This window comes from Lactuca virosa, chromosome 8 (assembly GCF_052849685.1).
Source record: "Lactuca virosa cultivar CGN04683 chromosome 8, Lactuca_virosa_CGN04683_v6, whole genome shotgun sequence".
Taxonomy (NCBI): domain Eukaryota; kingdom Viridiplantae; phylum Streptophyta; class Magnoliopsida; order Asterales; family Asteraceae; genus Lactuca; species Lactuca virosa.
In genome coordinates this window covers 67,694,195-67,718,938 of record NC_136433.1, presented here as the reverse complement: position 1 = coordinate 67,718,938, position 24,744 = coordinate 67,694,195, and the positions used below count along the sequence as shown (strand labels likewise).

General features: G+C 35.1%; 5 protein-coding genes and 2 pseudogenes across 5 annotated transcripts; 1 reads left to right on the top strand and 6 right to left on the bottom strand.

Annotated features, from left to right (window-relative positions):
- Positions 1-884: 884 nt before the first annotated feature.
- LOC145130452 (secreted RxLR effector protein 161 pseudogene) lies at positions 885-1,628 on the bottom strand (annotated as a pseudogene).
- Positions 1,629-1,998: 370 nt separating this feature from the next.
- On the bottom strand, positions 1,999-5,934 carry LOC145130451 (uncharacterized). Its single transcript, XM_079065251.1, has 2 exons — positions 5,243-5,934; positions 1,999-2,767 (listed from the first exon to the last, which is right to left on the bottom strand). Exons 1-2 carry the CDS (start codon positions 5,932-5,934, stop codon positions 1,999-2,001), a joined length of 1,461 nt encoding a protein of 486 aa, XP_078921377.1.
- A 47-nt stretch (positions 5,935-5,981) lies between these two features.
- LOC145130450 (uncharacterized) lies at positions 5,982-6,905 on the bottom strand. Its single transcript, XM_079065250.1, has one exon. The coding sequence runs from the start codon at positions 6,903-6,905 to the stop codon at positions 5,982-5,984; it is 924 nt and encodes a 307-aa protein (XP_078921376.1).
- Positions 6,906-11,215: 4,310 nt separating this feature from the next.
- Positions 11,216-12,376, top strand: LOC145130449 (F-box/kelch-repeat protein At3g06240-like). Its single transcript, XM_079065249.1, has one exon. It carries the CDS (start codon positions 11,216-11,218, stop codon positions 12,374-12,376), a length of 1,161 nt encoding a protein of 386 aa, XP_078921375.1.
- Positions 12,377-13,283: 907 nt separating this feature from the next.
- On the bottom strand, positions 13,284-16,093 carry LOC145130448 (uncharacterized). Its single transcript, XM_079065248.1, has 3 exons — positions 16,047-16,093; positions 13,421-14,133; positions 13,284-13,342 (listed from the first exon to the last, which is right to left on the bottom strand). Exons 2-3 carry the CDS (start codon positions 14,124-14,126, stop codon positions 13,284-13,286), a joined length of 765 nt encoding a protein of 254 aa, XP_078921374.1. The 5' UTR covers positions 14,127-14,133; positions 16,047-16,093.
- Positions 14,197-15,472, bottom strand: LOC145128868 (uncharacterized). Its single transcript, XM_079063648.1, has 3 exons — positions 15,167-15,472; positions 14,799-15,045; positions 14,197-14,768 (listed from the first exon to the last, which is right to left on the bottom strand). Exons 1-3 carry the CDS (start codon positions 15,470-15,472, stop codon positions 14,395-14,397), a joined length of 927 nt encoding a protein of 308 aa, XP_078919774.1. The 3' UTR covers positions 14,197-14,394.
- Positions 16,094-21,286: 5,193 nt separating the features above from the next.
- LOC145130447 (secreted RxLR effector protein 161 pseudogene) lies at positions 21,287-22,030 on the bottom strand (annotated as a pseudogene).
- Positions 22,031-24,744: the final 2,714 nt, after the last annotated feature.

The following is a 24,744-nucleotide window of genomic DNA, read 5'->3' as shown; positions in this document are numbered from 1 at the left end:
TGAATTGTATTACAGTGACACATGTCAAATGGAGATTAAAAATATTCTTTTATTAGAATAGAATATATAAATATATATATATATATATATATATATATATATATATATATATATATATATATATATATATATATATATATATAACTTCCGTAAATATATTATAAGACTTGCCCTTTGGCTGAGTTCGTTAAGAGGAGTTTGATTCTACCGTCCAATCTGATTTCGATTCACATTAATATAACATACAAAAGTCTTCAACGATTTTCTTTTAAAGATAAGCCATATGGCCCATACCAGGCTCTTCCTTTCACAATGTCAATAGAGTGGCAGGTAAATTACAATATATCATTTATTTATTTTTTTTTAACAAATGTGTTTTTTTTTTTTTTTTTAACAAATATAATTTTAAAAGTATATATAATACTACTCCGTTTCTATTTAAACAATAGACTTACCCTTCTGTTTCAAAATATCAAGTACATTTTTTTTTCTTTTTTTAACAAATCTAATTTAATATATATATATATATATATATATATATATATATATATATATATATATATATATATATAATACTAATAAGTTTAAAATTCAAGGTAAACAGGAAACTAGAAAACAAAAGGTTACTGCATAAACTTGCAGGTTTTATTGAAGAAATATAACTCTAAAACTTCAATCGATGATAAATTGAGTACAAGATCCTATCTAATTATATACTATACAAAACACAATAGAATATAACTAGGATTCTGTTATCTACACTTTCCTAATATGCGCTCCTTATTGCTCAAGGAAGTAAGGAGTACTTGGACAACACTCCAAGACTTGTGATCTGGACCAAACACACATAACTTGCCACATTGGACTCAGATATTCACTAACAATCACTCTCTGAATTTCTGAGTCGAGGGTAATTCTTGCACGCCAAACATCGCTCTCATCTCAGCGAACCTTATTCGACCTAAGGCCTTCGTAAGTGGATCTGCTCGTTGTTTATCTCCCGAAACATGTTCAACGGTCACTTGCTCGTTTTCCACACGCTCTCGAATGAAGTGGAATCGAGTGTGAATGTGCTTGCTTCTTCCGTGAAAGACAGGATTCTTTGACAATGCAATTGCTGATTTGTTGTCTATGCGAATCAACACCTTCTGTTTCCTCATTCCTGTCAGCTCAGCTAACAACTCCCATAACCAAACCGCCTGACACGCAGCTGCAATAGCTGCCATGAACTCAGCTTCACACGAGGACAAAGCTACTGTATCTTGCTTCTGGGAGCACCAATTGATAGGTGAGTCACCAAGGTAGAAGACATGACCTGTTGTACTTCTGCCATCATCAATATCCACATTGTGACTGCTATCACTGTAACGTATCAAGCTCATAATTTTACTTTGTTTATATATTATCCCAAAAGATGGAATACCACGCAAGTAACGAAGAATTTGCTTAATAGCGCGTGCGTGAGATTCTCTTGGACTTTGCGTATAACGGCTAACTACTCCAACCGAATATGCTAAGTCAAGACGAGTGTGTAAGAGATATCGTAAACAACCCACTAATTTTCGGTAATGGGTAGCTTCAACTTCTGGTTCATCTTCAGCTTTTGATAACTTTAGTTCTGGCTCCATCGGACATTGAGTTGCATTACACTCTTGCATGCCTGCCTCTTTTAGAATCTTCATAGCATAACTCTCTTGCTTCACCTTTACACAACCATTTTCTTGCAATATTTCAATACCCAAGTAGCAAAAGGTCCGACATTTCAAACTGTAATGCCATTAGTCTCTTGAATTGGTTTATAAACTCTAAACTTGTTCCAGTCACGAACAAATCATCTACATAAACCGCAACGATGATGAATTGTCCATTTGCAACCTTCCTATAAACTACATTTTCTTGCATGCATCGTTGGAAACCCATATTTTTCAACGTGTTATTAAGCTTCAAATTTCATGCTCTCGGAGATTGTCGGAGACCGTATAAAGCTTTTGCCAATTTTTAGACTTTTGTTTCTTCACCTTGCTTCACGAAACCTTCCGGTTGGCACACGTACACTTCTTTTAAATCTCCATATAAAAATGTCGTTTTTACATCTAAGTGATGAATCTTCCATCTGTTCCCGACCGCAAGAGAAATTAATAGTCTTATTGTCTCGAGTCGAGCTACCGGCGCAAATACTTCATCAAAATCAATGCCTTGCTCTTGTACATAGCCTTTAGCGACTAGACGCGCTTTGTACCTTGTAATTGATCCACTCGTATTTCGTTTAATTTTGTACAACCATCTTAACCCAATAGGTTTAACATCTTTAGGTGGAGGAACTAATTTCCAAGTATTGTTCTTCTCGATTGAGTCAATTTCGGCCTTCATTGCATTGAGCCAATTTTTGTTCACTTTGGCTTCTTTAAAATTCTGTAGTTCTTCATCAAATGACAACATTAAATGATCCACATCTAACTCGTACTCATTTAATCTTCTTGGCAACACTGAAGTTCGAGTGGACCGCCGAAGTGGGACAAAACTTGCATTGTTATTATGATCATCAACAGGTTGCGATGGGCAGCTATCATCATTATCAGTGTCATTGGTTTGGGTCGGATCAGTTAATTGTTCAGTTTCTGTTGCAGTTGGACTCGGACCATCATTATCTTGGGTTGCTTGACCGTTACTCCACAAGACCGTAAATGTACCTGGTCCATTTCCATCTTGATTTTTGGGTTCATTATTCCATTGCCATGTTTTATTTTCATCACAAACTACATGGGCACTAATAATAATTTTATTTTACCGTGGATTATATAACCGAAATCCTCCCGAATTGGTTTCCTTTCCAAAATATACCAATGGTCGTGACCTATCATCAAGCTTCTTCAAATGTTTTGAGACTATTCTTTCATATGCAACACAACCAAATACTTTCAAGTCTTCAAAGTTTAGTTTTTCACCATAAAATTTCTCGAATGGTGTATCACCTATCAATGCTCGAGTAGGTGTACGATTTATGATGAACGTTGCATGTCGTACCGCTTCGCCCCAAAAGTGGTTTGTAATATTTTTTGCTTTCATTAGGCACCGTGACATCTCAAGTAGGGTTTGATTTCTCCGTTCGAATATACCATTTTGTTGAGGTGCATAAGGAGCCGTCAACATAGTGAAATCCCTTCGTCATCACAAAAACGGTTCAGCTCAGTCGATGTGAATTCTCCACCTCTATCCGTATGGAAAGTCTTGATCTCTTTATCGATTCGTTTTTCAATTGATATCTTGAATCTTTTAATAATTCTGTAACGCCCTAAATCAGGTATGAACTCGTAGCCCTTGAAGAATTCTAATTATGTCAAATGAGACCCTCGAGTACGCTGGGCGTACTTATGAGTACGCTTGGCGTACTTGGCTTTGAGGATCGCGCGGAGGCAGCACGTACGCTGGGCATACCGGAAGTACGCGGGGCATACGTGCCAGAATACTCAAACCCTAAAACCCGGACTTGAGGCCTTTATAAACACCCTTAACTCTTATGAGCCTCAATCTAGACCTCCTCCCTCACCTTCAAACGCCTCTGAAACTCTTATAGCTATAGTGAGTGCATTTTAGAGCTTTGAGAGTTCATTGTGGTTCTTTTAGTGAGCATTCAAGAAGAATGAGTACTCAAGGAAGCTTGGTGTGATCTTTGGCCTCAAGATCCTGCATATTAACAACCTAGAGAAGCCTCTGGAGGTATCAATATTTCATCTTTACACTTAAATCTTTAGATCTAGTTAGGGTTTTAGCTTTGGTCCCTTTGGTTGATTTTGGACTTCCACTTGTGGGGTAAACAACCTGGGGCTATGGAAATGTTAGATCTGAAGTCCCTTGGCCCTGTAAGATCATAAAAATGGAAGCTTGATGGGAGATGTGGTCTCATGCATGGGTTAATGGCCTTGGAAAGGTCTTAATGGAGAAGTTGGGTGGGTATAAGACATGCAAAGGCATAAATTTGCCAACTTTATGCCTTAGGACATCTTTATAGACTTAGATCTGGCTTTTGGACGTAAAGGACATGAGTATTAAGCACTTAATGGGGAAAGTGCTCAAACTGGGGGGGGTATGCTGGGCGTAATTCAGTATACGCGGGGCGTAGTCCCATGACCCAGTACGCTGCGCGTACCAGGAAGGTACGCTGAGCGTACGCCATGCAGATGGGCCAAATCTGTTTTGGGCCCTTAGGCTAATTGGGCCTCACTTGGTTATTGGACCTGGTGTAATCTGGGAATATCGAGTCTTATGACTGGTGGCGGGCCATGGAGTTATTGTTGGGCCTCTATCGAGTCAAGAAGCCCATTAAGGATTTTGGACTTGGACTTTTGGGCCCATTAGCAAGAGTAGGGTATTTGGGCCTTGAGTGAGTACTGAGAGGTTGGGTTTTTCCCCTTGGTTAATTTAAAACCCTAATGCGGGTTATGTTATTATTATTATTATTCAGCTCGGGAAGTTGTGGACCGTTAGGAGAGCAGTATTTATACCTAGCAGATCGAGGTGAGTCTTCTCACCATACCTATGGGTCTAAGGCACCAAGGTCGGCCCATTATCTGATCATGTTATGTATATGACAATTATTTTATGATTTATCATGCTATATGATTGTATGGTTGCGTGGAAGACCCCGGGGGGAGCCCGAGGTATTAGATATAAGACCATGTGGGGTAGCCCATGGCAGTCCTAGGTAAAGACCATGTGGGGTAGCCCATGACATTAGACGTAAGACCATGTGGGGGAGCCCATGTCAGTCCTAGGTAAAGACCATGTGGGGTAGCCCATGACAATTCTGTTGGTTCGTACTTGCATGGTTTCTGTGGTATATGCATAGCTTTAGTAGCTATTAGGGTATGTGTATGTGGATGCGTGTGGTATGCTCTGGGGGACTCACTAAGCATTTTGCTTACACGTTGTTGCTTTGTTTCAGGTACTTCTAAGCCTGCGGGCAAGGGCAAGGCGTGATGGCGCGGCGTGCACTATATCTCTCTTTTACTGAAATGTTTTGGGACGCTCTGATGATTTAAAGAAAAATAATATGTAATGGATAATGATTTGAAAACAGATGTTTTGGGAATTTATGGTTTATGCAAATGGTTTCGATTAATTAAAATTTTTTTGTAAAAATTGGGTCGTTACAAATTCCGGATGCATCGCTTTTGTGCTTTAAAAGAAAAAGACCACATATATCTAGAATAATCATCAATAAGAACTAGAATATAAATATTACCCGCTTGAGTGGGAGGGATCAACCAGTCCACAAATATCTCCAAGCACCATCTCGAGAATATTTGTAGCTCTATAATTAGCTTTCTTTGCAAACGACTGCTTTGTTTGTTTTCCAACCATGCAAGATTCACAAAGTTGGTCTTGATGTTGGATTGTCGGTACCCCTTTAGCTAGCTTGTGCATCAAGTTTATCGCGCCAAAATTGATGTGGCCAAGTCGCGGGTGCCATAACCAAGCTTCCTCATTAAACTTGGCTTGTAAGCAATGTGGTTTTCCAACTTTTAACTTTATGTTGTAGAGTCGATTTTCACTTCTCGGTACTTTCATAAGTAATCTTCCATCTCCATCTGGTATGGTTAGAAAATCACCTCGCATTCGGATATCACAACCGGCTATTGTAGATTGCCCGAGGCTAATAACATTGCTACGAAGTGATGGGATGTAATAAATATCATTCATTAGTTTTTGCTCACCGCTTTTCTCTTCGAACAAAATTGACCCTTTTCCTTTAATGCTAACATACGATCCATCTCCAAATCTCACTCTACCCGTTATTTTTTTATTTAATTCAGAAAAATAAGAGTAGTTGCTGTTCATGTGGTTGCTCGCACGATTGTCTAAGTACCAAATTCCGTCTTCGTCAGCATTTGCTTCAGCTTTCGGAGGGATATATTTATCTTCTTTCAAGAACATCGTTTCTTGAATTGTATTCATCATAAAGAACGTCCCTTCTTCATGATTTATATCTCCTTCGTCTGATTAAGGTTAGCCTCATTATTTTTTATTCGGTCCGGACATCTTGAAGCAAAGTGTCTATATTTATCATACCAGTAACATTGGATGTTTGAGAGATCTCTTTGCTCACGTTGTTTTCCTTTTTGTTTTAGATCTTCGCGATTTTTAGAGGATTCTGAGTGACCGTGATTTTGGGTGTTACCCCGACCACGTCCACCACCACGTCCTCTTCCTCGGTTATTTGAACCCCGACCTCTACCTCTTGATGAATTGGTGTTTCTGTTGGACGATTTAGTTTTGGAATAAAGTAATTTATTTTGAGTCTCGATTACTTTGTCTTCACCCTTGATTCTTTCTTCATAAGCTTTTAAGCAACCAAACACGTCTTCAAAGCCAATTGTTTTAAGGTCCAAAACTTGTTCAAGGGCTGCAACAATGTGGACAAATCGCCCAGGGAGAGTCGTAAGAAACTTCTTCGCAAGCTTCTGTTCAGTCATAACTTCTCCTAGTGAGGCGGATTTCGAAGCAATTCCGGATAATTTCGCAGCGAAATCATCTATTGTACCAGTATCACTCATCTTTAGATTTTCAAATTCTATGATTAGAGTTTGGAGTCGGACTTCCTTCACACGATCAACTCTTAAGTTACGACTTTTAATCGCTTCCCACATCTCTCTTCCGGTTTTCAAATTACCGATTTGAAGGATTAAATCCTCCGGAATCGATTGAAACAACAATCCTTTCACGATGTTGTTTTTCTTCACGTCATCTAGTCCGGGATCAATCACATCCCAAAAGCCATGAATCCCGAGTAGCACCTCCATGCACATCCTCCAAATTGTGTAGTTCGTCGATGTCAAAGTCGGACATTGGAACGTGAACGACGTGTGTACCTTAGCCGGTGGTTGGGATGATTCTCCTCCCGACATCGTGATTCGATTTCTGATTCCTCCTTAGGTGTCGATTTATAAAAAATATCGTAACCCTCCACACAAATCAGAAAACTGATTTCATAATATATATATATATATATATATATATATATATATATATATATATATATATATTTCAAACAATTGATAGATCAATAAAACATGTTTTTTTTTCTTCTGCACACAAATTAGAAAACTAATTTAATGAGATTTGGGCCAATTAGTGAATAAAGGGTTTCTGATTTGAACAAGAGCCCAAAAAGAAGAAAAACACGTTTTTTTAGGGCAAAACACGATCTCTTCCTCGCAGCAGGTTCACTTTGTGTGTTTGGCGATCTTCCAAAACAACTTACGACCTCAAGATTATTCACGAGCCAAGTTTAAACTGTCGACGATTCTTAACAGGAGAGTTTTAATCGCCGATTTCTCTTTCTGCTATCACGATCTCAGAATAGGTAACAATCTTCTAAGAGATTATTTGCAGTCGCTAAGTTCTATTCCTACATAGATTCTCCTCACGAGAATTACTAAGTAGTTTTACTGCTTGATTTCTCCAAACAGATTATGGAATAGGAATCGATTTCAGGAACTTATTTTTCTGTTTACATGAACTTGCCTTCTTCCCTTCTTTGCTTTGATACCAATTCAAGGTAAACAGGAAACTAGAAAACAAAAGGCTACTGCATAAACTGTTTCTGCAGGTTTTATTGAAGAAATATAGCTCTAAAACTTGAATCGATGATAAATTGAGTACATGATCATCTCTCATTATATACTATACAAAACACAATAGAATATAAATAGGATTATGTTATCTACACTTTTCTAATATGCGCTCCTTATTGCTCAAGGAAGTAAGGAGTACTTGGACAACACTCCAAGACTTGTGATCTGGACCAAACACTCATAACTTGCCACATTGGACTCAGATATTCACCAACAATAATTAACATTTTTTAATTTTAAATCAATCAAAGTGATATATTAGTTTAATATATAACATAAACACATCCTTATTATCGTAGTTGTCAATGAACACTGTAAGACATTATTTATTTTAATTTATAATATACTTAATCAATTAAATCTATGTATGAAAGAACGTGTGTTTGGCGATCTTCCAAAACAGCTTACGACCTCAAGATTATTCACGAGCCAAGTTTAAACTGTCGACGATTCTGAACAGGAGAGTTTTAATCGCCGATTTCTCTTGCTGCTATCACGATCTCCGAATAGGTAACAATATTCTAAGAGATTATTTGCAGTCGCTAAGTTCTATTCCTGCACAGATTCTCCTCACGAGAATTACTAAGTAGTTTTACTACTTGATTTCTCCAAACAGATTATGGAATAGGAATCGATTTCAGGAACTTATTTTTCTGTTTACACGAACTTGCCTTCTTTCCTTCTTTGCTTTCTTCTTTGCTCTGATACCAATTCAAGGTAAACAGGAAACTAGAAAACAAAAGGCTACTGCATAAACTGTTTATGCAGGTTTTATTGAAGAAATATAGCTCTAAAACTTGAATCGATGATAAATTGAGTACATGACCATCTCTCATTATATATACTATACAAAACACAATAGAATATAACTAGGACTCTGTTATCTACACTTTTCTAATATGCACTCCTTATTGCTCAAGGAAGTAAGGAGTAAGGAGTACTTGGACAACACTCCAAGACTTGTGATCTGGACCAAACACTCATAACTTGCCACATTGGACTAAGATATTCGTCAACAATAATTAACATTTTTTAATTTTAAATCAATCAAAGTGATATATTAGTTTAATATATAACATAAACACATCCTTATTATGGTAGTTGTCAATGAACACTGTAAGACATTATTTATTTTAATTTATAATATACTTAATCAATTAAATCTATGTATGAAAGAACGTTGTTAATTTTGGATATCCTGGTTCGGTTATGATTTTCGAGTTTTTATATAAACAAAGATCAAACCCATTTATCCATACCCTTTCTTTTTTATTTCGATTGACAACTTAGAAACATATTTTTTAATAAATAATAAAAAAAGATTTCAGTTGCTACAACAATAAGAATAATATATCATACCTTGACTGATTCTTTGGATTCAGATAATACAAAGTGATGAGTTGGTTATTATTTATATTGTTAACCTAAAAGAATAGTCACTCTAAACAAAAAAACCAGACGGTTTATCGAAACGGTTCAGTTGTTCGATTTTTTTGGTTTTGGCTTTTCATTGAGTTTTTTGCACAACTTAGCAATTATATTGGTTTTAATATTTAACTCACACCCTTTAAACATAATAAATTTTTTAGAATATATATAATTTTAATTTAATAATAGGTGTCCGTGTACTAGTTTTCACATATATCATTGTATTATCGTATGCGATTAGGGCCTCGTTTTTTACTTTTGCCCCGGGCCTCAAATTAGCTTGGACCGGCCATGGATATTACCGTCAGCGATTTCGTTCTATAGCATCCCAAAACCACGAAACAAAGGAAACTGAAGATGAGACGAGAGAAACCTAAGAAGGTCTAAGCCATGTGTGATATCATGGGGAAAATGAAAAAAGAATAAAGAAAAAATGCAAGTTAGTCTCCTTTGGCTGGCGGCTAATTTTGACTATATTTTGTAAAGTCAGTAGGTAAAATTGTTAAATTCGTAAATCTCTCTCAAACACATATCGTTATGGAGTTTTTGACCATAATGGGGTGGTTGAAAAAAAATATTTACCATTTTAATGTTCTTTCAAAACTATTTACCATTTTAGTGTTTTTCTTATTTTTCTTTATTTTTTAGTTTCCTTTTCAGTTTTTTTTTTAATTTAAATATCTTATTTTTCTTTTTTTCTTTTTTATTCCTCCTTTTTATTGTTTTTCTCATTTTTCTTTACTTTTTAGTTTCTTTTCAGTTTTTTTTTAATTTAAATATCTTATTTTTCTTTTTTTTTTCTTTTTTATTCCACCTTTTTATTGTTTTTTATATATATATATTTTTAAATGACAGCTTTCATTTTAGTTTTATTTATCCTTTTTTTACTGTTTTTATCCTTGATGTAAGTACAACTTGCATCTTGATTGCTCTAACAAGTTCCTCTTTATCCTTAAAAGAATCTTTTCCCAACTCTCGGGTAAAATCATTCTTACTCGTTGATTGTGTCATAATCCAATTTTCATCAATAGTCAAATTTGTTTCTTCCATATTAGTCAAAGTCGAAGGTAATTCAACATTATTGTCAAAAGATGCTTCATCATTATCTTCATCTCCAATTCCATCTTCCAATATTTCATTTAACTCAACATCATTTTCTATATTCATCACATTAGTCACAACAGCAGCTTGAGAAATTATAGAAAAATTCTCATTGTCAATCATGTCTATAATAGAATTCATCTACAAACAAATAAAAACAAGTAAAAATTGATCAAAAAATGATCATATGAATTTGTGATAACAAGAAAAAAGAAACATAATAACATTATTGCAATCAATTCCATCAAAGATTAAAAAAAAGAAAAACAAGCTTTGACGATAGAGGAGGAAAAATCGAAATAGTAATTGATCAAAACAATAATCAATTCCATTTACAGAAGCAAAATAATCAAAACAGAAATTGATCAAAGCAAATAATCAAAACAGAAATTGATCAACAATTCATCCTAACTAGAAGCAAAATCGAGACAAATAAGAATAGAGAAGCAAAAAGCAAACATAAACTTAACAATTGGAATCCAGAAACAAATAGAAAACTTAAGAATCAGAATCAAAATCGATAATTTTGCATACCTTGCGGGTCGCCGACGACGAGGGAGGAGGCGCAGGCAGCCGGCGACGATGGAGGAGGTGCAGGCGGCCGGCGATGGTGGACGATGCGACGACAGAACTGGAGGTGGAGCCCTAGCTGTGTTTACGATTTTTTTTTCTGATCGTTCTCGTAATCTCGTTCCAAAGTTCCAGGGACAAAAACGTGTTTTTTTTTAAAACAATAATATTAGTATTAAAATTAAGGTAATACCATTTTGGTAAATATTTTTGAAACAACACTAATATCTTAAATATTTTTTCCCTTTAACCCTATTACCCTATTATGGTTAAAAACTCTATAGTTATGACGTTATCTATAGATTAAAAAAAAAGTTAATGACTAGACGGGTGTCGAATTTGGTTGTGGACTGATGAAAATAAAAAGCCTGATCCAATATGTGCACCTTTATCTCCAATTCTAATTCTATAAGTTAACCTAATTGTAATCTCAGATCCAAATATACACTTCTAAGCCGAAGAACATAGAAGGAAAAACGACAATGGTTTCACCACGATCACGACACCCAACTACAATGGAGAACCTCCCAGGCGAAGTTTTATCAGACATATTCATCCGGTTATTGGCAAAACAGCTTGCTCAAATGAGGTGCGTTTGTAAAGATTGGAATGCTCTGTTATCTGAATCCTCCTTTGTAAAATCCCACCTCCATCGTTCTATGCATATCAACCAGAAGATTCTTATGTTCTTCGGTGTCGGGGCTGACTGTACTTCATTCACCGCAAGCCCCTTTTGTTCTCCCGCTATCGAACTCGACAATTTCTTCAAATTCCCCGTTAATCTCGAATCTCAACGTCGACGTTGTTATGGCAATATCGTTGGATCTGTGAAAGGCTTAATATGTTTTATTTATGAATTAGGTAATGATTATGTCGTTTGTGTTCAGAACCATTCTCTCTCTGCTTTCTTAACTCTCCCGCCATGTTCCATGGGCTCCTCCTCTGAATCAAGAAATACCAATTTCCGGTTTGGGTATGATCCCAAAACTGATGATTACAAAGTGGTGAAGCTTACAGAGATTTTCGAGCCACGAAGAATGGCACCAGTTGAGGTTTATAGCGTGAGAAAAGGTAAAGGTTCCTGGGAGTTGATATCTCAAAGAATTCCATCACACCTGCAATGCATTAGAGATCAAGATTTAGTTTGTGTAGATGGGCATGAAGGCCATCTTCATTGGCTTTGTTTTACTTATATTGGTGGGAAGTTGACACAATTGATATTGGCATTTGATTTGGGTTCAGAGACATTCAAGGAGATACCTTTTCCAGATTCTTTAAGAACATGTTGCTTTGGAGACCGGTTGAATGTGGTGGGAGTTTTGGGTGGAAAGGTTTGTGTGATGTCAAGGGTAAGAGATACTGATTGTGAGGTGTGGGTGATGGATGAGTATTCATGGGTCAAACGTCATGTGTTTTCCGGGTTTAGTGGTGGTGATCAAATATTTCCATGTGGATTTACATCAAGCAATCAGTTTCTTTTTAGATTTACGAATGTACTTTATCGTTATGGTTTGTATGATCCAGTTATAGCCAAGACTAAAAACTTCAAGATTCCTGGAAGATCTGTTGGATGTAAAGTTGTTGAGTATGTTGATAGTCTTGTTTGGATAAATCGAATAATTGAAGTGAAGAGGTATCAGTGATATGGAGAGGTAAATCCTTTAGATTGTCTATTAATTACAGCTTTTAGTTTCAGTTTTTAGTCCATTAATTACATCTACATTATCCACTGCATCAGTGATATGTAAGCATCTAGCCTTAGTGATATTTAAGGAATTTTTTGAATTTTCTTTTATTTATTCATTGTGAGTGCATGTTTGATAAAAAAAAAAGGAATTAACTTAGGTGCTGTTTGTTTTTCCGAAGTGAAACTGTCTGAAGTCTGCGGACCACCTCTGCAGCTCTCTGCAGCAGAAGAGGTGGACCAAAGTGCTGCAGACTGTAATGAGAAGCATGTTTGTTTTTTTAACGGCTGCAGATATTAAAAAAATTAAAATAAAATAATTTAATAAACCGAAAATAGTTTTTTAATACCAAAAATTTAATAATTGTAGTCTTAAAACATTGAAATAAAATTCAAACAACCAAATTAGTCTTACAATAACATTTTTAAATAATATTCATACAACCAAACTTTAATAATTTTCATTCCATATTTTGCATCAATTGTTCGGTAATTTCATCTCTTAACTGGGTCATATATTCACGGTCCGCTGCAGTACCATGTGTTGGAATCTCATCTTCATCATTATCAACGACTGCATTGTTATTCCGAACCGAGACATTTGGTTCGTCATATCGTGCAAAAAACTCATCACGTAGTCCCTCTCTTCTTATAAAATTATGAAGCGCAAAGCATGCTAGGGTAATGTTTCGTTGTGTAACCAATGAGAATGGTGCCATCCTCTTCAATATAGGGAATCGTGCTTTCAAGACACCAAAAGCACGCTCAATGACATTCCGAAGTTTTGCGTGTGCATGGTTAAATTTTTCTTTATTCGTTAATGCACGTCTTCGACGGAAATCTCCAAGCCAATACCTCACATTACGCTACGGTGCCATAAAACCTCGAATGTTTGCATAAGCGGCATCACAAAGATAATATTTATCTGTAAAAAAATCAAAAAAAAAAAAGTCATTTATTTTTTCAAGCTAAGATAAAACTATTTAAATAACAATAAATTTACCTGGTGGTGGAAGCGGGAATGGTGCATGTGGATTTGCTAATGCTTCTGATAAAATTCTAGAATCGTGTGCTATCCCTTCCCAACCGGCCACAACAAACGTAAACATCATGTTGAAGTCACATATTGCCAATACGTTTTGGTAACAATCGCCTTTTCCCCTACTTCTATATAAATCCCGTTTGTTTGCAGGGACAACAGCATGTATCAAAGTGCCATCAAGTGCACCAACTGCTCCCTTGAACACCCGTCGTAGCCTCCTATTATGTCCCGGAATGTTTGGATTCGGATTAAAAGAAGTTGGCACTATAATGTCATGTGCGAAAAGCAGCATTTTGTCCAACACTTCATGAAAAAACTTATGAATTGTTTGCTTTGAGTGTTGAAATCTCCGCTTGATAATCACATAACGTTGGTTATGACCGATCATCATCAAAAACATAGCCATCTTCTCCTCAACCGACACATGTTTGCTATCCTTTAACGCGTAGTTTACTCTAAAATGAGCACATAGCCGGACAAATGATTCACGGGACATGCGTAACACTTCAACACATTGTAGAGGATTACGGTGAAGTAATTCTAACGTAAATTCATGTCCCGTCATTTCCGAATCGTTGTCCCGCACTCGTTTTACACCCCTTTTCCAAAAGTAGCGGACGTACAAGTACATTAGAATTATGAGTAGTATCTTTTTGTCGTGATCCATTAGGAACCTATTAATCAACACAAGTTACCAAATATAAAACTCAAGTACCAAATAACATAACCAAATAACCAAAATACATAATCACATAGTTCAAGTTCCAAATACTACAAATAACATTCAAGTACCAAATAACCACATACTACAAATAACATTCAAGTACCAAATAACCACATACTACAAATAACATCCAAGTACCAAATAACCAAAAAACATAACCACATAGTTCTAACACATGCAATTAAAACCTAAACAATTCAAATATGTAAACTTAATGGACAATCTTTCCATCCTTCAATACTCCTAAACTTGTAGCTGTCATCTCGATCCATCCTCTTAATATTTGTGGATCATTAGGCAAATTTACCCACATCTCTCTCATATTCATGGTCCCTCCAAAAATATGATAAGCAGCAAATCGTAGAGGGTCTACCGGGCCTAACTCGAGTAACTCTAGCTTCTCTAAACATTGGGGAATTGTTGGCCCTTGAGTCAAATGTCGTAGAGCTTTCTGCATCTCCAATGCTAAATCATCAGCAGTAATAGAAGCTTTAGGGGAGGCACTAGAAGGTGGCTCAGGTGAGGCACTAGCAGCTCGAGGTCTAGGAGTTGAGGGTTTAGCTCTTTTGTTGGGGTTACCAGAAGGTGAAGCAGCAGAAAGTGAAGCATCAGAAGGTGAAGCAGCAGAAGATGGTGGCTGAGTGGTATGATTGGAAAAGATATCATCCTCATCTATGTTAACAGAAGGGGTGTCCATAAGTTGTAGTGGTGCGACATGGAAAGAAGATGATCCATGTCCCGATGGTGTTTGGGATGTGGCATAGCTGAGATTACCAGAGGCACTATTTCCATCAAAGAGTTCTGCACAAAGCTCTGGAAACAACAATGGGACAGTTTTCAAAGAAGCGGCTTTCGGATGTCCCTAAACCCAATCAATGTAACAAAAGTAGTATAAGAATAAATGACAACTATATAAACAAAATACATATTAATATATATATATATATATATATATATATATATATATATATATATATATATACCTTTTTAAAGTCCTCCCACTCCTCATTTGTTAAGTTAAAAGTGTTTGTTTGAGGATTGTAAAGGTTGCCAGTTTTGTTTTTCAAGTATAACCATCCCGTGTATTTGGCTTTAAGGTTGTCATAGGCGTTTTTCAATTGTCTTTGACTCAAATCCACACCAAACTTTTCCTTAATGGCTGTTCCTAATTTGTTCCATGAATGTTTGTGCAAACTCAAACCTTTTCTACCCACATTTTGTACTTCTTCAATGCAAGTGTTCAATAAGAATTTTGTTTGCTCATTGTTCCATGTATGTTTATCTGTCATTGCTAATAAAAAAAACCATATGGAATACATACTTTAGCACACATAACCATATACCAACAACTTTCAGCATAATTACAACTTGTAATGATGAAAATAATCAATTTCAACAAAGATTATTCATATTTCAGCAACAATTATGACACTTCAGCAACATTTTATGACATTTGAACAATATTTCATGACGTTTCAGCAACAATTTGTGACATTTCAGCAACAATTTGTGACAATTCAGCAACAATTTGTGACATTTCAGCAATAATTAGTGACAATTCAGCAATAATTCAGCAATATTTCATTACAATTAAGCAACAACATATGACATTTTAAGCACAAATTGAAGAAATTGGGGCAAGAACAAAGATTCAAGAACAACTATTTGATATAAGGCATGAACTATTTGATAAGATTAGCACCAACAAGCAAATTCAAAGATTCAACAACAAAAATCAAACAATTAGTATGAAGCATGAACAATGAAGTAAAACACCAACAAAATCGAATTGTTGAAATATTCAAGACAATCGCTGCCTTCAGCAGCCAAAAACGAAAAAAAAAAAAGAACAAGAAAACAAACCTGGAAGGACGACCGACGGAAGGGGAGAGGCCGGTGGGGGTTGCGTCGGAGGTGGCTGCGCCGGTGGTCGCTGGTCTGAGAGGACGCGAGGTCGAGAGAAGGTAGGACACGATCGACTTGCTGGAAGAATGGAGGTGGCCGCTTTTTTTTTTAGGGTTTAGTTTTGAAGAGGTTAGAGGCAATTTTCAAGTGCTGTCCCAAGCAGAGGACGGGAAGAGGTTTTTAATTTCGAAGGCTGCGAAAAAACAAACAGCTGCGGGAAAGAAAGTGCTGCGCGTGTGCTGCGCCGCGCAGCACGAAGAGGTTTGAAGAGGTTTTTAATAAAAATCAAACAGCACCTTACTGTTTTAAAGTTTAAACGATATCTGGCTATCATGGTGGGACCACTTTTGTAATATCGTTATTGTATAGGGACTATTTCTGTAATTATTTTTACATGGACCACTTTAATGACTTTGCAATCGAACAATTTCTATAACTATTTCCGGACCATTTCTAGTTTTTTCCAAAACAACTTCTATAACTTTGTGACTAGGTATTTTTGTAATTTCTTTGAAAAATGAAGGCCTCTTTTGTATTTTTTATTTTGTTATTTTTGTGGAAAGGATAATAGTAAGGGAAAATGACATAAAAGCCCTTAAGTTTTCACAAAAATGTCGGTTTTACCCTTGGATGTTTTTAGGTGCAGTAAAGTCCGAAGTTTTGTTTAATTTGTTCATTTATACCCTTGTAGCCGGTTTCCGGTAACCTACCGGTTACCTAATGCCAATAAAGCCCCTGAATTTTCAAAAATCTTCGGATTTACCCTTACGTTTTTCAAAAATGTTCGGATTTACCCTTACCTTGATTGTTATTTTGATGATGATGATGATGATGATTATTATTATTATTATTATTATATTTTTAAATGTATAAAAATATTTTTACTATTATAAATATATTTTTTAAAATATATATACTTGTATTTAGTATTTATATACATTTGAAAGCCCATGTATTCCTTTAGAAACATATTTATATATTAAAAATGTATTTATTTATATTTAGTAGGAATAAATATGTTGGGTAGAATATGGGTAGACGAAATAGTTGATGTGTGTTGAAATGGTGAGAGGCCTCGATGTTGTTGTTGTAGTCGTCTAGCGGAGTATAGATGACGACCACCGACTTTTCTAGACAGTCCAGTGGCACACTAGCAGGTTCGCAACTTGTAGGTGTTGATGAACTAAATGTTCATTGGCGTACTCCAATCCCCCTCATGGTTACCTTTAGGACATGTATGGCTGAGGAGACCCCTTAGCAGTAGTGTCCATCCCGATGATATTCCTTAGGCTAGGTCCCTTGTGATAGGTGTTTATGGACGTAAAGTGAGGACAACGGGAATGGGTAATCAGGGTTATTGTTGATTGGTGAACTTAATAAGTTTATTATTATTGTGGGTTGAAAACCCTATATGCTCACCAGGCTCCCAAGCCTGACCCACTCAGCTTTTTATTATTACAGGTAGTGGACCCCGAGCATAGTCGGAGGATGATGAGAGATTTTTGGATTATAGGCCAGTAGTTGTAAATAACTGTTGTAAGGCTTATAATGTCTTGTTTATGCTTTTGATCTGTATCGGAACATGACATCCCGATGTTTTGATATGAAATGAAACTATACATTTCTTAAAGAAAGGTTTTGATAAACTTTTATCAAGTTTTGTTTTGGGGACCAATTACGCAACATCTTTTAAAAGGATTTCTCTGATTTTATTTAAAAAACATAAATTAAATCGGTCTTTTCTGGCCGAGAAATTAGGGGATGTCACACCATTTCAATATCTTCTTTTAATTTACTATGTCTCTCTACAAGAAGTGTTGTATGAACAAAGACGTAAATGGCCATTTTACCCCTTCAAGAGACTTACAAAATGTCTTGACTAGGTATGTTGAGTGCACATCATCAGCAATGCAAGCACTAGTTTTGTTTAAAAAGTTATACTCATAACATAGAAGAAAAGAAATAGAAGGTTTCCTCACATGTGCAAGTGAATACTTAGAGAAAATACAAATGCAAGATGGATCATGGTTTGTTTTTTTTCATTAAAATCAACTTTTTCTAGTTTTTAACAGATGAGAGGATTTGACATAATGCGGGTCCCGAAAAAAAAAGATATAGTTTTTTTTCGTGATTAAATTAGAATGTACTGCATATAGATTATAGTGTTTGAAGTATGTGATTCACATGTGAATCGTATGTGATTCACATGTAAATCAAATATAAATCACATATGAATTACATGTGATTCACATGTAATTCACGTATGAATCACATTCACACGTAAATCACAAATGAATAACATATGAATTACATGTGATTCATATGTAAATCACAAGTGAGTCACATGTAAATCACATGTGAATCACATATGAATCACAAGTGAATCACATGTAAATCACATGTAATTTACATGTGAATCACATGTAGTTTACATGTGAATCACATGTAAATCACATATAAATCACATATGAATTACATGTGATTCACATGTAAATCACATGTAATTCAAATATGAATCACATTCATATGTAAATCACAAGTGAATTACATATGAATTACATGTAATTCACATGTAAATCACATGTAATTTACATATGAATCACATGTGAATGTGATTCATATGTGAATTACATGTGATTTACATGTGAATCACATGTAAATTCACATATAATTCACATGTAAATCACAAGTGGATCACATATGAATTACATGTGATTCACATATAAATCACATATAATTCACGTATGAATCTTAAAAGAAACAATAACATGTGAATATAATATTATATAATCACATGTGAATTTTACATGATATATACATATGTATTTTTGTGAATGTTCTTGCATTAATCATTTTTTTTTAATTTTCTTGTAGATTGGAATATTTTGTGGAAAATATATAAGATGTGAAAAGTGATAAATTGAAGAAAATATGAAAATCTTGACATGAAGACATGAAAACGCTAATATGTAGCATTTTTTTGTTTTTTATATCTTATTTTGTATTTTTAATATACTTGGACTATTGTGTTTATAGATTAGTAACTAAAAATGTTTTTTTTATGATTTACTTATAAATATTACAGTATAAGAAATATGCATATATGCACTTGAAAAAATATGAATATATGCATTTAAACGTTGATTTTTTTGTTAAAAAATTATAGCTTTTTTTGTTAAATATTCCAGATTTTTTTTTAATTTTATTGTTTTTAAAAATTTCTAGTTTTTATTCAAAAAAAAAAATTCAGTTTTTTTTTTAATTTCATGTTTTCTAAAAAAATTTAAAAAATCTGCATATTTTTAAAAATCCGAAAATTATTATTTTTTTAAAAAAAATCAAAAAAATTGATTTATTATAATAAATTTTAAACATTTTTATTAATATTTCCAATAACACAAAAAATCAAACATTAAATAAAATTGGTAAGATGACGATCATACCCTTAATAAGTTAATTTTGATCAACGGATCTCAACCCCACACACATATATATATATATATATATATATATATATATATATATATATATATATTAGTAAGGGTATGTACGAAATCGTAGTAAAATATATCATAAATGTAGTCAAAATATTCGAAACCGTAGCCAACATAAAATTTTTTTAATATAAAACCAAAGTCGAGGTAACGAAACAACATATAGGATATTACTAGGCTCGGCCCAATAGGGTGGGCAAGCTGGACGACCGCCCCGGGCCTCGCAAAGGTTTGGGGCCCCAAAATAATTTATGTTTCATATGTTTACTATATATATATATATATATATATATATATATATATATATATATATATATATATATATATATATATATATATATATATATATATATATACTAGTTTATGACCCGTGGGAACCACGGTTACAAAATAAATTAATTTTTCATAGTAAAAATTCAAAATTTATTTATCAGTTATTTTTAATAAATCATTAATTAACAGATATATACCAAAATTTTAAAGTTATTATAACTTTAAATCTACTATAATAAATGAAAATCAATTTTGCCAAATGTCAATCTCTCATAAATTTTGACAGTTGTCATTTTGTGATATTTTTAAAATAAAATAATATTCACATGTCAATTTTAGATTTTTTCAATATTTAAAATTAAAGCCACATAAGACATATACTTATATATATGCAAAGTATTAAATGTAATAAATATGATAATAAATTGCAATTAATATGTTTTTCATTTCTTATTTTAAAATTTTATTTTAATAAATATTTATTATTTACACTTTCATATATAGTTTTTTTTAATCAATCTGTGTATTACACAGGTTTTACACCTAGTTTAACATATAATTAGAAAAAGCAAATTTGAATTTTGAAGTGTTGCCTAATATCTCTTTGACATGTGGGATAATATTAATGATGAATTGTATTACAGTGACACATGTCAAATGGAGATTAAAAATATTCTTTTATTAGAATAGAATATATATATATATATATATATATATATATATATATATATATATATATATATATATATATATATATATATAACTTCCGTAAATATATTATAAGACTTGCCCTTTGGCTGAGTTCGTTAAGAGGAGTTTGATTCTACCGTCCAATCTGATTTCATTTCACATTAATATAACATACCAGGCTCTTCCTTTCACAATGTCAATAGAGTGGCAGGTAAATTACAATATATCATTTATTTATTTTTTTTTAACAAATGTGTTTCTTTTCTTTTTTTTTTTTGTTTTTTTAACAAATATAATTTTAAAAGTATATATAATACTACTCCGTTTCTATTTAAACAATAGACTTACCCTTCTGTTTCAAAATATCAAGTACATTTTTTTTTCTTTTTTTAACAAATCTAATTTAATATATATATATATATATATATATATATATATATATATATATATATAATACTAATAAGTTTAAAATTCAAGGTAAACATGCATAAACTTGCAGGTTTTATTGAAGAAATATAACTCTAAAACTTCAATCGATGATAAATTGAGTACAAGATCCTATCTCATTATATACTATACAAAACACAATAGAATATAACTAGGATTCTGTTATCTACACTTTCCTAATATGCGCTCCTTATTGCTCAAGGAAGTAAGGAGTACTTGGACAACACTCCAAGACTTGTGATCTGGACCAAACACACATAACTTGCCACATTGGACTCAGATATTCACTAACAATCACTCTCTGAATTTCTGAGTCGAGGGTAATTCTTGCACGCCAAACATCGCTCTCATCTCAGCGAACCTTATTCGACCTAAGGCCTTCGTAAGTGGATCTGCTCGTTGTTTATCTCCCGAAACATGTTCAACAGTCACTTGCTCGTTTTCCACACGCTCTCGAATGAAGTGGAATCGAGTGTGAATGTGCTTGCTTCTTCCGTGAAAGACAGGATTCTTTGACAATGCAATTGCTGATTTGTTGTCTATGCGAATCAACACCTTCTGTTTCTTCATTCCTGTCAGCTCAGCTAACAACTCCCATAACCAAACCGCCTGACACGCAGCTGCAATAGCTGCCATGAACTCAGCTTCACACGAGGACAAAGCTACTGTATCTTGCTTCTGGGAGCACCAATTGATAGGTGAGTCACCAAGGTAGAAGACATGACCTGTTGTACTTCTGCCATCATCAATATCCACATTGTGACTGCTATCACTGTAACGTATCAAGCTCATAATTTTACTTTGTTTATATATTATCCCAAAAGATGGAATACCACGCAAGTAACGAAGAATTTGCTTAATAGCGCGTGCGTGAGATTCTCTTGGACTTTGCGTATAACGGCTAACTACTCCAACCGAATATGCTAAGTCAAGACGAGTGTGTAAGAGATATCGTAAACAACCCACTAATTTTCGGTAATGGGTAGCTTCAACTTCTGGTTCATCTTCAGCTTTTGATAACTTTAGTTCTGGCTCCATCGGACATTGAGTTGCATTACACTCTTGCATGCCTGCCTCTTTTAGAATCTTCATAGCATAACTCTCTTGCTTCACCTTTACACAACCATTTTCTTGCAATATTTCAATACCCAAGTAGCAAAAGGTCCGACATTTCAAACTGTAATGCCATTAGTCTCTTGAATTGGTTTATAAACTCTAAACTTGTTCCAGTCACGAACAAATCATCTACATAAACCGCAACGATGATGAATTGTCCATTTGCAACCTTCCTATAAACTACATTTTCTTGCATGCATCGTTGGAAACCCATATTTTTCAACGTGTTATTAAGCTTCAAATTTCATGCTCTCGGAGATTGTCGGAGACCGTATAAAGCTTTTGCCAATTTTTAGACTTTTGTTTCTTCACCTTGCTTCACGAAACCTTCCGGTTGGCACACGTACACTTCTTTTAAATCTCCATATAAAAATGTCGTTTTTACATCTAAGTGATGAATCTTCCATCCGTTCCCGACCGCAAGAGAAATTAATAGTCTTATTGTCTCGAGTCGAGCTACCGGCGCAAATACTTCATCAAAATCAATGCCTTGCTCTTGTACATAGCCTTTAGCGACTAGACGCGCTTTGTACCTTGTAATTGATCCACTCGTATTTCGTTTAATTTTGTACAACCATCTTAACCCAATAGGTTTAACATCTTTAGGTGGAGGAACTAATTTCCAAGTATTGTTCTTCTCGATTGAGTCAATTTCGGCCTTCATTGCATTGAGCCAATTTTTGTTCACTTTGGCTTCTTTAAAATTCTGTAGTTCTTCATCAAATGACAACATTAAATGATCCACATCTAACTCGTACTCATTTAATCTTCTTGGCAACACTGAAGTTCGAGTGGACCGCCGAAGTGGGACAAAACTTGCATTGTTATTATGATCATCAACAGGTTGTGATGGGCAGCTATCATCATTATCAGTGTCATTGGTTTGGGTCGGATCAGTTAATTGTTCAGTTTCTGTTACAGTTGGACTCAGACCATCATTATCTTGGGTTGCTTGACCGTTACTCCACAAGACCGTAAATGTACCTGGTCCATTTCCATCTTGATTTTTGGGTTCATTATTCCATTGCCATGTTTTATTTTCATCACAAACTACATGGGCACTAATAATAATTTTATTTTACCGTGGATTATATAACCGAAATCCTCCCGAATTGGTTTCCTTTCCAAAATATACCAATGGTCGTGACCTATCATCAAGCTTCTTCAAATGTTTTGAGACTACTCTTTCATATGCAACACAACCAAATACTTTCAAGTCTTCAAAGTTCAGTTTTTCACCATAAAATTTCTCGAATGGTGTAGCACCTATCAATGCTCGAGTAGGTGTACGATTTATGATGAACGTTGCATGTCGTACCGCTTCGCCCCAAAAGTGGTTTGTAATATTTTTTACTTTCATTAGGCACCGTGACATCTCAAGTAGGGTTCGATTTCTCCGTTCGAATATACCGTTTTGTTGAGGTGCATAAGGAGCCGTCAACATAGTGAAATCCCTTCTTCATCACAAAAACGGTTCAGCTCAGTCGATGTGACTTCTCCACCTCTATCCGTATGGAAAGTCTTGATCTCTTTATCGATTCGTTTTTCAATTGATATCTTGAATCTTTTAATAATTCTGTAACGCCCTAAATCAGGTATGAACTCGTAGCCCTTGAAGAATTCTAATTATGTCAAATGAGACCCTCGAGTACGCTGGGTGTACTTATGAGTACGCTTGGCGTACTTGGCTTTGAGGATCGCGCGGAGGCAGCACGCACGCTGGGCATACCGGAAGTACGCGGGGCGTACGTGCCAGAATACTCAAACCCTAAAACCCGGACTTGAGGCCTTTATAAACACCCTTAACTCTTATGAGCCTCAATCTAGACCTCCTCCCTCACCTTCAAACGCCTCTGAAACTCTTATAGCTATAGTGAGTGCATTTTAGAGCTTTGAGAGTTCATTGTGGTTCTTTTAGTGAGCATTCAAGAAGAAGGAGTACTCAAGGAAGCTTGGTGTGATCTTTGGCCTCAAGATCCTGCATATTAACAACCTAGAGAAGCCTCTGGAGGTATCAATATTTCATCTTTACACTTAAATCTTTAGATCTAATTAGGGTTTTAGCTTTGGTCCCTTTGGTTGATTTTGGACTTCCACTTGTGGGGTAAACAACCTGGGGCTATGGAAATGTTAGATCTGAAGTCCCTTGGCCCTGTAAGATCATAAAAATGGAAGCTTGATGGGAGATGTGGTCTCATGCATGGGTTAATGGCCTTGGAAAGGTCTTAATGGAGAAGTTGGGTGGGTATAAGACATGCAAAGGCATAAAGTTGCCAACTTTATGCCTTAGGACATCTTTATAGACTTAGATCTGGCTTTTGGACGTAAAGGACATGAGTATTAAGCACTTAATGGGGAAAGTGCTCAAATTGGGGGGGGGGTATGCTGGGCGTAATTCAGTATACGCGGGGCGTAGTCCCATGACCCAGTACGCTGCGCGTACCAGGAAGGTACGCTGAGCGTACGCCATGCAGATGGGCCAAATCTGTTTTGGGCCCCTAGGCTAATTGGGCCTCACTTGGTTATTGGACCTGGTGTAATCTGGGAATATCGAGTCTTATGACTGGTGGCGGGCCATGGAGTTATTGTTGGGCCTCTATCGAGTCAAGAAGCCCATTAAGGATTTTGGACTTGGA